Raw genomic sequence first — 14,138 nt, 5'->3', positions numbered from 1 at the left:
GTCATTTCATTTGGTTATTAAAAAGTGCTAAAAACCAGTATGAACAGGTTTAAAAATAAGAGTAAAATGTGTTTAAAATATACAAATCTAAAATATTTTGTACTTTAGTGTTGTTTTGTGGTGGAATGTAAAGAGTCATGTGACGCGAACTAACTTACAACAGCCATAGCCAACACAAGGTCTAAAAGGTCTAAAACTAAAAATATACATTTTTGTTTAATCTTGTTTATTTTGAGTTGTACACAGTATTGTTGTGCTAGCTAACTAGAGTGTAACTAGAGTGCTAGAGTGTAACTAGAAATGGACTCTAGCTCAAGACACTTCAAAAAACCTTAAAAAGACATCAGTATGACTCGTGCCCATTATTTTTACAACAACAAAAAATGTCCATGCTGTTTGTTCAAACTATGTTCCATTTGTTTGAAGACGTATTTACAACATCTAAATTAGGTTGAATAGATAAATAAGGACACACATTGCATTTGGATAAACTTACAGTAAAATAAATATTCCAAGTAGAAAAGTTAAATATTTATTCCATGTTTAATGATACTTAAACTTTAATTTATTGCCACTTCTGTAAAAAAAACATTTTACAGAGACCAGATTTTTAGTTAAAACAATCCTCTCCAAACACTCACCATAATACCCCCCATCAAGATCATATACAGAAGCTTTATTAACTAAACACCATTAATTTTCATCCAAACGACAAAGCAAAAATAACTATGATATACTTCAAAGCATAACTATATACTTTTACATACTTTTAACTTGAATTATTCCTCACGCTTAGCCAAACAACGGGTACAGGCTTTTTAACTTAACCTAGCTAAGCTAACTAGCTAGCTAGCGTAACGCTAGTTACCTCAGACACATACACAGGGCCTATTTAACTTGATTTGGTAGTAATTGTTGCATACACACCAAAACAATTATCCATATACTGTGTTTTATGAAGGTTCACTAGGAGTTGTAGATTCTATTAAAACAAAGCAAGTTTATTAACAGGAGGCTCCTGGAGAGCCTACCCTGAAGCCTCACGATTCGCAGACCGCTCAGCTTCTAGAGACAGTCTCTGAATCTCTTACATTTTACAGTCGTATTAAAAGAACTCTATTCTCCTCGACTCCTCCCAGTATGAAGACACCTTAACATTTGCCTAAACAATCCTAAACAAATGTATATGTGAGTACATTTCCTGTTTTTCCCATTAGCTGAGGGTTCTGAATCTACAGATCCCTGCGAATTCTAAAGTTGTGTTTCCTGTTTTGCATGAACAGTTCAGCTATACCATGTCCGAAGAATGTGTGGACAATGCACCGCTGGGCTTTCCTGTTTCCTGTATATTTCTCTCTCTCTCTCTCTCTCTCTCTCTCTCTCTCTCTCTCTCTCTGTCTCTCTCTCTCTCTCTCTCTCTATCTATATATATATATCTATATATATATATATCTATATATATATATATATCTCTCTCTCTCTCTCTCTATATATATATATATATATATATATATATATATATATATATATATATATATATATATATACATATATATACACACACACATATAGATATATAGGGTTACCATAAACTTAAAATAATCAGTTATAATCTAAATTGTCTGATTATATTCAAATATTGTCTTATACATAACTTTATATATCAAAGTTACACAATAAAACCCAAAAGATTGTCTGTTTTCCCTCACACAGTTGCACAAAAAGGTGGTTTATTAGACTTTTGCCTCGTCCTGCTAACCGAGCTAGCATTAAGCTGGTTCAGTTACCTCAGGCTCAGGATCCACCACAGGTCCTATTAACTTGGTTTCTTAATAATAATAAAATATAGTTAACTAACGTTGAGCTAACTGAGCTAGCTAAGCTAACTAGCTAGATAATGTAACGCTAGTTACCTCAGGCTCAGACTCCATCACTGGTCCTATTTAACTTGATTTGGTAATAAAGTTACACAATAAAACCTACTAAATTGTCCGTTTTCCTCACACAGTTGAACAAAAAGGTGGTTTATCAGACCATACTTAGGTACTTATCTGGCCATAGCCTCGTCCTGCTAACCGAGCTAAGCTAACTAGCTAGCTAGCTAAGCTAGCTAGCTAGTTAGCTTACCTAATGCTAGTTACCTCAGGCACAGACTCCATCACAGGTGCTATTTAATCTTGTTTTAAAATAATATAAAGTTACACAATAAAACCCAATAAATTGTCTTTTTTTCCCTCACAGTTACACAAAGTGGCGTTTTATCAGATTTGCCTCTGTAACTTAATTACCTAATCAAGTTTAATAGGACCCTTGATGAAGTCTGAGCTAAGCTAACTAGCTAGCTAGCGTAACGCTAGTTACCTCAGGCTCAGACTCAATCAAGTGTCCTATTTAACTTGATTTGGAAATACAGTTACACAATAAAACCCAATAAATTGTCCGTTTTCCTCACACAGTAGCACAAAAAGGTGGTTTATCAGACTTTTGCTTTATCTGGCCATAGCCTCGTCTTGCTAACCGAGCTAAGCTAAATAGCTAGCCAAGCTAACTAGCTAGCTAGCGTAACGCTAGTTACCTCAGGCTCAAACTCCATCACGGGTCCTATTTATAAATATAAAATATAAAGTTACACAATAAAACCCAATAACTTGTATGTTTTTTCTCACACAGCTGCACAAAATGGTGATTTCTCAGACTTTGGCCTTATCTGCTATTAGTCTTATTCAGCTAACCTAGCTAAGCTAACTAGCTAGCTACACTCTGGGGTCTGCGGTCATTCTCACGATGCCATTGCCGGCACTGATTCGTCATAAAAAAAAAAATACATTAAAAATTACAATTTTTTTACTATTTAATTACTATTAATATTTGCTTCTAGTGCTTCCAAAATATTTGAATAAACCCATTAGTTTTTAGAGAAACAGATTAGAAACTGCCAGACCACAAACAGAATTTAGATAAAGTGGGAATAGCCAGAAAAATAAATCCGCCTGGTGCTGCTGATGTATTCTGTCACAGTAATAATAATCCACGTAATAAACTATCATCAAAATCCTTATACTTTTTATTTGAATTCTGTACATAAATAATAAGTAAAAAATAAAAGAGGCGCTGGGTAATTATTTTTTTTTATCAAAACATGATCAATTCCATCAAGATTTACAAATTCTGGAAGCATTTACATCTCAAATAATGATATTTTTAAGCAGCACAACCTCAGCACACCCTGGGATGGATTTTTACTTTCTGGACCTGGATTCGCCCCCAGCCCTAAGCCCCCTCCCCTCGACATAAATACCCCTTTACAACTACAGCACAACACAACATGCATTTAAAATTCTAACGCCAATAAAATCTAATTATACTGGAACAAAACTTTTCTCTTCATTACGACAAAATTATCTGGGTTTTACTTGGCACAACTTTCTCTACATACCTCCCCCTTCGGCCATCAGCGCAGACTGGAGGAGTCAAGGAGAGAACGGAGCAGGGTTGCCAGGTCCAACAAAATAAATCCAACCCAAACCCAAAGTCTAAAACCCACCCTTCCGAAGATTAAACTAGCCCAAAATATACATCTGTCACACGTTTAAAGCAAATGGTAAAACAACTCTGAGTGTATGACTTAGTATTAATTAATCATCAATATTGCTATTTACCTTAAAGTTATTAATAACTTATGCAACATTAATGTTTTATTATAAGTTTTATATCCCAGTCAAGAACATTTAATAGTAACATAAGTAGCAAGACAAGATTTATCCTTTTTTTTTAATTGTCTTGTGATTTCTGGTTAAAAAAAGAAAGTGCAAACGGTATTTGCTTTTTCATTTTAGTGTTTTCATTTCAGTTTTATTTTTGGCAGCATGAATAGGAGAGAGAGAGAGAGAGAGAGAGAGAGAGAGATAGAGAGAGAGAGAGAGAGAGAGAGAGAGAGAGAGAGATCTCAACGTAACCAGAAACAAGAAATCACAAGGTAATTAATAAAAATGTTAAAGGGGAGAGGAGAGTTCAGGAGGGGCAAGAACAGAAAAGAGTAAGGAATTTTTTTTTTTTGCTAATTATGTTACTATTAAATGTTCCTGACTGGAATATAAAACTGTTATAAAGTAAATAATAAAAAAACATTTTACAATATTATTAATGACTTTATGATTAATAGAAATACTCATAATAAATACCTTACTCTACTTAGTCGTGTACTCATAGTTGTTTTGCGATTTGCTTCAAACGTGAGACACAGAGATATTTATTGGTCTAGTTTAAGCGTCTGAAGGGAGGGTTTTAGACTGAGTTTGCGCTGTATTTTGTTCGACCTGGCAACCTAGCCTGCAGTGGAAAATAGAGAATGTTGCACTACAGCACTATATATGGTGACACAGTTATACAGGAAGTAGAGCTCATGTTGAGGCTATTCCTCACAGCATTCAGGGACACGTTCATAACATGTTTGGTTATTGTAATTTCACTGCTCGTACTCATGAAAGCACAGTGAACAAATGGAGTATTGTTCCTATCTAGAAAAGCGTTCAGACTGCAGTTCGCCTGTGATCTGTAGTTCTGAACCGGTCCGAGAACCATTGCCATCATAAACACACTCTGACAGGCAATTAACACAATGAAACAAAAACACGTTGAGATCTGGCTTCACTTAACATCTTAAAAACAAAACTTCTACATCCATCTATAACTTCCATCCATTCATACCTACAGTATTTTATCAACATTTATGCACACAAGCAAACACATATTTTAATTTTTTTAACTGAGCTGCAGAGCCCAATTTTCAACGTCTAAATAAAGGTAATCACGGACCAACCAAATTTACCCCCAAGTAAAAACGTCTGGAATATGGGACGAAGCAGTGTTTTACACTTCAGCTGCTTTACTTCAACATCAGGTTTAAAAAGCGCTATATGATTAAAACTGATTTTAATGAACTGGAACATAAAGCACCCCAAAATATATTGTTGCTTATATGTTCCTGTATGTATTATTTTGGAATTCAAGAAAAAAAAACTCAACCATTAAAACCTTTCGCATTCAAAGTATATATTTATCTCTTTATATACCACTCCTTACTCTATACCACACGAATACACCCTGTATGTGTACGCTTACAGCCACAATGATTATCAAACTAATTACCTAACTATTCCTATAATTATTCCTGATTGATAAATCAAGAGTCAATTCTGAGGTCAGAGATCACACTTCTGCTATCTGGGATGCGAGTTAAATAATTAAAGATATTAAAGTGTAGATAAAGTTAAAATACAATCTAAACTTAACCTCTTACAGCCCAGTCTGAACAAGATCCAATTTACATTTACAGAGTTTCTCCTCCATCAGAGAGAGAGTGAGGAGTAAAGTGAGAGTAAACAGTGAGTAAAAGTGTAGAAGAGTTCTTTACCTTCAGCAGATCAGCTCCTGTTTCTCTATAAGGACTAGAGGTGAATATTTACTTCCCTAACGTGAAGGCAAACTTTGTTTTGTTACTGTTCCATTGTTTGGCGAAATTTTATCCTAGATCTTTTGGATCCTTTGGATCTATGAAGCTTAAAATATTCAAAAGTAACGGTATCGATATCGCCAATACTGACCCTGGGTTGTTTTTTGGCAGCTTGCAATCTTAGTGCATTACCGCCATCTACTGGACTGAAGTGTGATTAAATTGTGTTAGATGTGATATAAAAATATATATTTATACATTAAAAAAATCTAAATTCTTCTTGCAATTTGTGTATCTTTTGTAAATTTTATGACTGCTTTGACTGTAGGCTCTGTACCACCTAAACTATTTTTTTCTAAGTTACAGAGTTTTTTGTTACCCTCTCAAGATGTTCTCTCTTGTTAAGAGTAATGCCTACGTGTATTAAATACATGCTTTACGGTTTCAGTCTCAGTACAGTATAGGCACATTCCGGTCTCATGTTTTCCTATAGTGTGTAAACCACTATTCAGTCCAGTTGGACTATCCTTATCCTGGTGAACCAGGTTTCCTCCTGCTGTATTAGTGAACTGAATTTCCTGACTGTTATTACTCTTGTTGTTTACTATATAAATACCTGCCTTTTGTCTCCTTATCCCATTCATCCTACCAGATTTTTTATTATTGTTTTAAATTCTGATTTGCTTAGTGTAACCTGTACTTCTACTTGGTAATTTCAGTTATTTTAGTGCTTCTCATTTTATACTGGAGCCAGCACCTCCACCTGGACTGGATGAAGAGTTTAAACCTGCCTCTATTTGCCAATTAAATGTTGCAAATGTTGGTAAATGGACAAATTACACATAGTTTAAAGTTGAATATATATATATATATATATATATATATATATATATATATATATATATATATATATATATAAAATTTTATTATTGCATACAATATGATATGATATGGCACAGCCCTGAGATAATACATGAATTTTATCAGATTTGTAACAGAAGTCAATGACCCAGAATATTACTAATACTAATAATACTACACTCCAAATATCTCCATTAAAGTCAAATAAATGATAAAGTACAGATATAATCTGTATCTAGTAGATATATAATGGAAAATGAGAACAGTGTGATAAAAACAGTAAAAAAGTAGAACCCTTATGTGATAATTAGGGGTGGGTGATATAGCATCATATTTCAGGCTGTAATATCGTTCACCATATAAAATAATGTTGGTGATATTATTGTGTACGGTACGATATGGCACACTCCTACTCCTGATTTATCTGATTTACTTATTTATTTATTAACTATTATTATATTTTAGTTTCTTGTCAAATCTGACTCTATGGATATGTTTATAAATATTCTTAAAAACTTAAAATGTATCTGTTGATTTGCCCTGTGTCTGTAGTTGTAAAATGTATAAAGAGATTCAATTACAAAAATAAGAATGTGAATCTCAAAAAGAGAGTTGCAAAAATAAAACAAGAGAAAAAGTAAAAACTATACCTGTTTACATCAATTCAGTGCGAACATTCTCTAATTCATATACTGTCTCTTCCAGGATTTACCTGATTCATTCAGCCAATCACAGAGCTAGCTCCACCTTTCAGGACTACGTATAGATTTACAGGTACGTACAACAGGTAAATATCACAGGTAAGTGTGACAAAAATGCATAGAAGATAAATACAACAGGTAAATATATAGGGTAAATATAAAAGTACCTTTATATATCATTATAGACATGTATCATAGATTGTATATAGCTGGACAGAGCATCGTCTCTCAAAAGTGAAGCCACCACAGGTCAGGCGCCCCCTGCTGTTTGGTTTCAGAAAGCTGTGAAACTCCACCCATCCCCATAGGTTTCAATGGCAAAACAGAACTTTCAACCACGTTTTTTTCTAATATATTCTATATATACTTATATTGTTAAATTTTTATATCCACACAGAATTTGTTATTTAAAACTTTATTCAGCTCTATTTAAAAAAGGTGTGGTTATTGAAAAAGGGCTGGTTATGGGCGGTGCCAATAACAGACCGTCAGCTCCGCTCCGCCCTGCAGCCTGTGACCTCGAGGCAGCCCTCAGGGGCGGGGTTATTTAAATGAGTAGGCGGTCTCTCCACAGTCTTTCTCCCTCCTCTGGTCTCTACTGCGCAGAATCGGTGTCAGGATCGCCAACATGGAGGAAGATTTTAGCTTCATTTTCATTGAATGACTGGGAACGGAGACACGACGTCCATCTTTTTTTTTTACAGTCTCTGACATGTACTGATCCAAAATCAGTAAGTAAATATTACACTGAATACAATAAAACCTTCAGTGTGGAAAAAAAGAGTAAATATAAAGAAAACGCATAAAAATATATAATCATACTTATAAAACCATTCATTATTTTTCGTTCCTTCACTACTGGAATACAAAACAAACAAAAAAAAACTAAAGAATATTTACGAGTGAGAGGTATTTGGAGATCTTTCTCAGGATGTTTTTCCTCTTTTATCATTTTCTTCCCTGTTGCTGTGAAAAGGACCAGGCTGTATAAAAAGCACAAAAACAAAAGTAGAGAATTAACAGAATTATCTCAAAAATATACATTTATGGCATTCGGCTGATCACTTTATCCACAAGGACTTAAAATGGAATTTTCTCCCCAATTTACGAGGTCAATTACCCAACCCCCCCTTTAGGACCCCCCCCCCCTTCTGAAATCTCTTGTTTGCTTCTGCTTCAGTTTTTGCTTCTGAGTCTGTTTTTGGGTACACATCCCCCATGTATAAACACTATTTAGACGGTGTGTGAGACACAGTCAGTCAGTTGGTGTTGGAGTTGAGCAGGGTGGAGTTGGGGGAGCTGGGAGCTGCTGAGCGCCCTAAGGTTGGACCGTGCTTTGAATAAAGAGAACACCTTTCTGCAATAATAACCTTTCATAATAACAAAGGAACTTTCTTATAACAATGTTATTGTTTTACTAAACATGTCTACACATATGTTTTCTTAAGCATTTTACTGGATGCATTTCAGGGTTTGAGTTCTTTTTAAAAAATATCAGCATTAGATTGTTAAAATTAAAATATATTAGTGGGTCACTTAAAATGAATTAAAAATCATGATTTATTTTTTTAATGCTGGAATTTCCCTGTATTATTGTGAGGGACAGTAATAATTGTGTAGTTCAGGTCAGGCAGACTAGATCATTTTTACTGTATTATAATATCTCAGAGAGAGAGAGAGAGAGAGAGAGAGAGAAAGAGAAATGGCATGAACAAAAGAGAAAGAGAGAGATACAGATGTTGCAAGCGAATGAGAGAGACAGACAGCGTGGGAGCCAAACAAGTAACCTTATAGATATTTAAACTGTATGTTAAATAGTAGATAGTTTCAATATTCAAGTTTATTTGGATCCCCAAAGACTTCTGATGATACCAGACAAAGACACAGTTTTATACAGTTGAAAATGGGCTGGACAGTCAGGTGGGCTGAAATACATTTATTTTGTTATATAACTCCCTTCGGTTTCAGTGTCCAAATTTGGTCAAGATCGCCTTTTTAAAAAAAACACGAGTAGCCGAGGCAGAGACCGGGGGCAGGTTAATCTTTGCACTGGCGTTATCTGTCCTAATCTATAGGGAGGCTAACACACTCGGCTCGCTCACCCGGGGAAAGTGTCAGTATCTTGGCCTGCTGCCCACGTCCAAACTGTCCACTCTGTTTATAATAAATCTGTACGTGAACTCATGCACACATGCACACACACACACCTGAAACCTGTCTTCTCTTTTCTTTTAAAAGCTTGATTCTCGTCTATCTTTTATTCACTGATTTAACTTAACTTAACTGTAAATTGTATGCTTAGCGAACTTAGTAGAACACGAGTTGTAGAGAGCCCCGGCTTTCCTTCAGGGAAAACAACCCCATATGCTGTATTAGACGCGACAACAGAAGCTGCAAGCGAAAGAGAGAGACAGACAGACAGACAGATGGTGACAGCGAAAGAGAGAGACAAAGATACAGACAGACGATGTTAGCGAAAGAGAGAAACAGTGACGGACAGACAGACGATGCGAGCCGAAGAGAAAGACACACAGACAGTGCAAGAAAAATAGAGAGATAGACAGACAGACAGATGCTGCGTGCGAATAAGAGAGACATGGAGAAATATGGAGCGAGTGAAAGGAAAAAACAAGAGAGACAGATGGAGCAAGCGAAAGAGAGAGATATAGAGACAGACAGACAGACAACGTTAGCGAAAGAAAGAAAGACAGACGACGTTAGCGAAAGAAAGACAGACAGACAGATGGTGTTAGCGAAAGAGAGACAGACAGACAGACGTTAGCGAAAGAAAGAAAGAAAGACAGGTGGCGTTAGCGAAAGAGAGAGACAGACAGACAGACAAGCGTTAGCGAAAGAATTTCTGGTTGCCCAGAGCTTTAATATTCAATAAAAACGTCTGGCAGTTTGTTTTAACGGGAGACAGTGGTTTTATTTCTTAGTAATTGTAGTTGGAGTAATGATGAAAAAATTTTAGCCCCGAAAAAAATATGTATTGTCAGAAAAACAAAAGGTTATAGTGATGGGTCTAGCAGTGATCCAAACGGCTGAAACCAACTCACCACTGCAGAGCTCGGATTGGCAGTTTCTAGAATCTGTCCTTTAGTCAGATCTGTCTTCGTCCCACTCCTCTGCAGAACTATCAAAAACACAGATCAACAGTTATCTCTCCAAACAGCCAAACAAACTTCCAATCAATTAATCAATCAATCAATAGAGGCGACATGCTTATCATACAAATATACAAAAGCTTAATTGTATTGGAATGCAATAGAACTACACTCCAGATCTAGACTGTGCATTTCCTGCAGAAACTGTGACTACGCCTGCAGCTCAAGTTTCAGATGTTAGGGTGTTGCATGGAGGCTGCTAAGGTGTTACTAGATGATGGGTTGTAAATATGTTTGTCTAATAGGGCTGAGTCCAAAAACGTTTGCTTCAGCTTAGGAGTCCAAATACCTTCGGCTGAAACAGTGAATTGAAAAGACGTCCAGGAGTTCAAAACTATCTGGCTAAATAGTGAAACTGTGCTTGGCCGAAAGTGTCCCAAAACTTTTTGGCTAAATGGAGGAATGCATGTCAAAAAACACAAAAACAAAAACCACTGTTTATATCTCATAGTGCAGGTAAATCTTTGGACGTTGCCATCTTTGTACTGATAATGTCATAGACATATTTATACATAGACTCTGCATAGCCTATACATAGAGTCTGTGTGTGTATACATGTGTGTATACAGACTCTATATATAGGCATTGCAGAGTCTATGTATAAATATGTCTATGACATTATCAGTACAGTGATGGTGGCGCCCGGAGCTCCAAAGAAGCGTTATAAGATGTAAACAGTGGTTTTTAATAAGCTTCTTGTGCACTTTTAAAAGTTCTTAATGCCTCAATTTAAATGTCAGGGCTCTCTGGATTCTACCAAGGGGGTGTGGAGCTACATTGAGACTGGATAACGGTGTAAAAAGCGATTTGCTGGGGCAAAACATGCCCCGGTGCGGCCACTGTACAAAGTGTTGGCAAAAAGCACAAAATTACTGGATCTGAGAAAGCTGAAGGAAAGCGGAGGTGAGGTATTCAACAAAGGTTAGTACTCTTTATCATGTTTAACTACACCCAAAGTCTTCACCTTTAAAATGAAATAATGAGTAAATTGATGCACCATTTAAAATATATTGTCACAGGCTTTAAAAATAATGTTCTTACCTCTCGTTTGATGGTGAACTTTCCTGGCTCTCTGCGGCAGTATGAAGGCGCTGGTGTTTTAGAAGATTCCTCTTAACTGTAAAACTCTCTCCACACTCTGAGCACCGATGCATTCTTTTTTCTCTGGCATGAAGGCTCTGGTGTTTTTGGAGATTCCTCACATTTGTACAGCTCTTCCCACACTCCGAGCACCGATACTTCTTCTCTTTGATATGAAGGCGCTGGTGGTTTTTGAAAATCTTCTTATTCGTAAAACTCTTGGCGCACTCTTCGCAGTGATATTTTTTCTCTTTGGCGTGAATGCGCCGCTGGTGCAGTACAAGGAGAAACTCTGCAGTAAACGTCTTCTCGCACTCCGTGCAGTGATAAGGCCTCTCTCCAGTGTGCGAGTGCTGGTGTCTTTGGAGACAACGCTTTCTTATAAAACTCTTTTCACACTGTGTGCACTGATGCGGTTTGATTTCTTTATGAATGTACTGGTGAGATTGTAGACCACGCCGCCTCAAAAAACTCTTGTCACAATGTGAGCAGTGATACGGCTTCTCCCCAGTGTGAATACGTTTGTGTATTTTAAGAGCTTTGCTGTTAGAAAAAGCCTTCTCGCACAGCGAGCACTGAAACGGTTTCTCATCAGTGTGAATGAGCTTGTGTGATATCAGATTAGAATGCGTGGTAAAACTCTTTCCGCACAACGTGCAGTTTAAAGGTTTCTCTCCAGTGTGAATGCGCTTGTGTATTTTAAGAGCTCGCACTTCTTTAAAATATTTCCCACAATCCGAGCACTCGTGAGGTCTCAACTGTGTGTGAGTACTTCGGTGTGATATTAGATTACTCTGTGCCCTAAAACTCTGTCCACACACTGAGCATTGATACGGTTTCTCTCCAGTGTGAATGCGCTGATGTATTTGGAGACTGCGTAGCCTAGCGAAGCTCTTCTTGCACTCTGAACACTGATACGTTTTCTTTCCTGTGTGAATGAGCTGATGTTTTTGGAGATTGCTTAGCCTAGCAAAGCTCTTCTTGCACTCTGAACACTGATACGGTTTCTCTCCTGTGTGAATTCTCATGTGTTCTTTAAGATGTCTTTTTAAAGTAAAGCTCTTCCCACACTCTGTGCACTCAAACGGTTTCTCTCCAGTGTGAATACGCTCATGATCTACAAGATTATTTAGTCTAGAAAAGCTCTTGTCACACTTTAGGCACGGATACGGTTTCACTCCAGTGTGAACGTACTGGTGTTCATCCAGACTGCTCTGTACTCTAAAACACTTCCCACACTCTGAGCACTTATATGGTTTCTCTCCAGTGTGAACGCGCTCGTGTAAGTTTAGATTACCCTTGCTATTGAAGCTCTTCCCGCAGTCTGAGCACTCATACGGTTTCTCTCCAGTGTGAAGGCGCTTGTGTATTTGAAGGCCACACTGTTCTTTAAAACGTTTACCACAATCAGAGCACTGATACGGTTTCTCTCCAGTGTGAATCCGCCGGTGTATTCTGAGACCATTCTTTGTAGTTAAATTCTTCCCGCATTCAGGGCACTGATGTGATTCCTTCTTTTTCACTTGACTCTTTTGTTTCGTCCTGTTAGTTGTTTCATTACCAGTGGAAGCAGGGGTTGTTTTCTGAGAACCGGAGCTTTTAGACACCATGTTTAAATTACACTCTTTTTTTTGCACAGTGGGAGGAATTCCTAATGGAGATGTTTATGCATCTGTTTAAGTAAATTCTTGAACCTTGTTGCAAGATGACTACCCAAAGCAGGAGAAGACACGAAGCAGGAGGTCCTTTCTTTCTGCAGGAGAAACAGGGGAAAACTCAGTCAGTCATTTAGTTGTGTTATTTTTGTCTACAAAAATTATGTAAGGTTATTGAAGGGAGCTGTACCTGTCTGAGTAACATGTTGATTAAGGTGTTTTTATTGTTTTATTTATCATTATAAATTAATTGTCATTTCATTTGGTTATTAAAAAGTGCTAAAAACCAGTATGAACAGGTTTAAAAATAAGAGTAAAATGTGTTTAAAATATACAAATCTAAAATATTTTGTACTTTAGTGTTGTTTTGTGGTGGAATGTAAAGAGTCATGTGACGCGAACTAACTTACAACAGCCATAGCCAACACAAGGTCTAAAAGGTCTAAAACTAAAAATATACATTTTTGTGTAATCTTGTGTATTTTGAGTTGTACACAGTATTGTTGTGCGAGCTAACTTGTTTGAGTGTAACTAGAAATGGACTCTAGCTCAAGACACTTCAAAAAACCTTAAAAAGACATCAGTATGACTCGTGCCCATTATTTTTACAACAACAAAAAATGTCCATGCTGTTTGTTCAAACTATGTTCCATTTGTTTGAAGACGTATTTACAACATCTAAATTAGGTTGAATAGATAAATAAGGACACACATTGCATTTGGATAAACTTACAGTAAAATAAATATTCCAAGTAGAAAAGTTAAATATTTATTCCATGTTTAATGATACTTAAACTTTAATTTATTGCCACTTCTGTAAAAAAAAACATTTTACAGAGACCAGATTTTTAGTTAAAACAATCCTCTCCAAACACTCACCATAATACCCCCCATCAATATCATATACAGAAGCTTTATTAACTAAACACCATTAAGTTTCATCCAAACGACAAAGCAAAAATAACTATGATATACTTCAAAGCATAACTATATACTTTTACATACTTTTAACTTGAATTATTCCTCACGCTTAGCCAAACAACGGGTACAGGCTTTTTAACTTAACCTAGCTAAGCTAACTAGCTAGCTAGCGTAACGCTAGTTACCTCAGACACATACACAGGGCCTATTTAACTTGATTTGGTAGTAATTGTTGCATACACACCAAAACAATTATCCATATACTGTGTTTTATGAAGGTTCACTAGGAGTTGTAGATTCT

At 36.4% G+C, this 14,138-nt stretch overlaps 3 protein-coding genes across 8 annotated transcripts in view; all 3 read right to left on the bottom strand.

Moving 5' to 3' along the window:
* Window positions 1-14,138, bottom strand: part of LOC125788905 (gastrula zinc finger protein XlCGF26.1-like) — a 77,940-nt gene that overhangs the window by 13,893 nt on the left and 49,909 nt on the right. The gene's annotated exons all lie outside the window — the stretch shown is intronic.
* The window catches only part of LOC125788904 (zinc finger protein OZF-like), an 83,841-nt gene that overhangs the window by 37,962 nt on the left and 31,741 nt on the right, over window positions 1-14,138 (bottom strand). Inside the window, exon 1 of one of the 4 annotated variants that reach the window (XM_049472832.1) lies at window positions 12,885-12,968. The exons of the other annotated variants lie outside the window; for them this stretch is intronic. The gene's annotated coding sequence lies outside the window, so the exon portion shown is untranslated. Of the gene's footprint in view, window positions 1-12,884; window positions 12,969-14,138 lie in introns of those variants that run through there. 4 annotated transcript variants of the gene reach the window in all.
* On the bottom strand, window positions 7,162-12,885 carry LOC125788907 (zinc finger protein OZF-like). Its single transcript, XM_049472837.1, has 3 exons — window positions 11,223-12,885; window positions 10,074-10,150; window positions 7,162-7,997 (listed from the first exon to the last, which is right to left on the bottom strand). The coding sequence occupies exons 1-2, from the start codon at window positions 12,869-12,871 to the stop codon at window positions 10,114-10,116; spliced, it is 1,686 nt and encodes a 561-aa protein (XP_049328794.1). The 5' UTR covers window positions 12,872-12,885; the 3' UTR covers window positions 7,162-7,997; window positions 10,074-10,113.

Source organism: Astyanax mexicanus, unplaced genomic scaffold (genome assembly GCF_023375975.1).
Source record: "Astyanax mexicanus isolate ESR-SI-001 unplaced genomic scaffold, AstMex3_surface scaffold_31, whole genome shotgun sequence".
In the NCBI taxonomy this organism is placed as follows: Eukaryota; Metazoa; Chordata; class Actinopteri; order Characiformes; family Acestrorhamphidae; genus Astyanax; species Astyanax mexicanus.
This window is presented reverse-complemented; position numbering and strand designations above follow the sequence as displayed.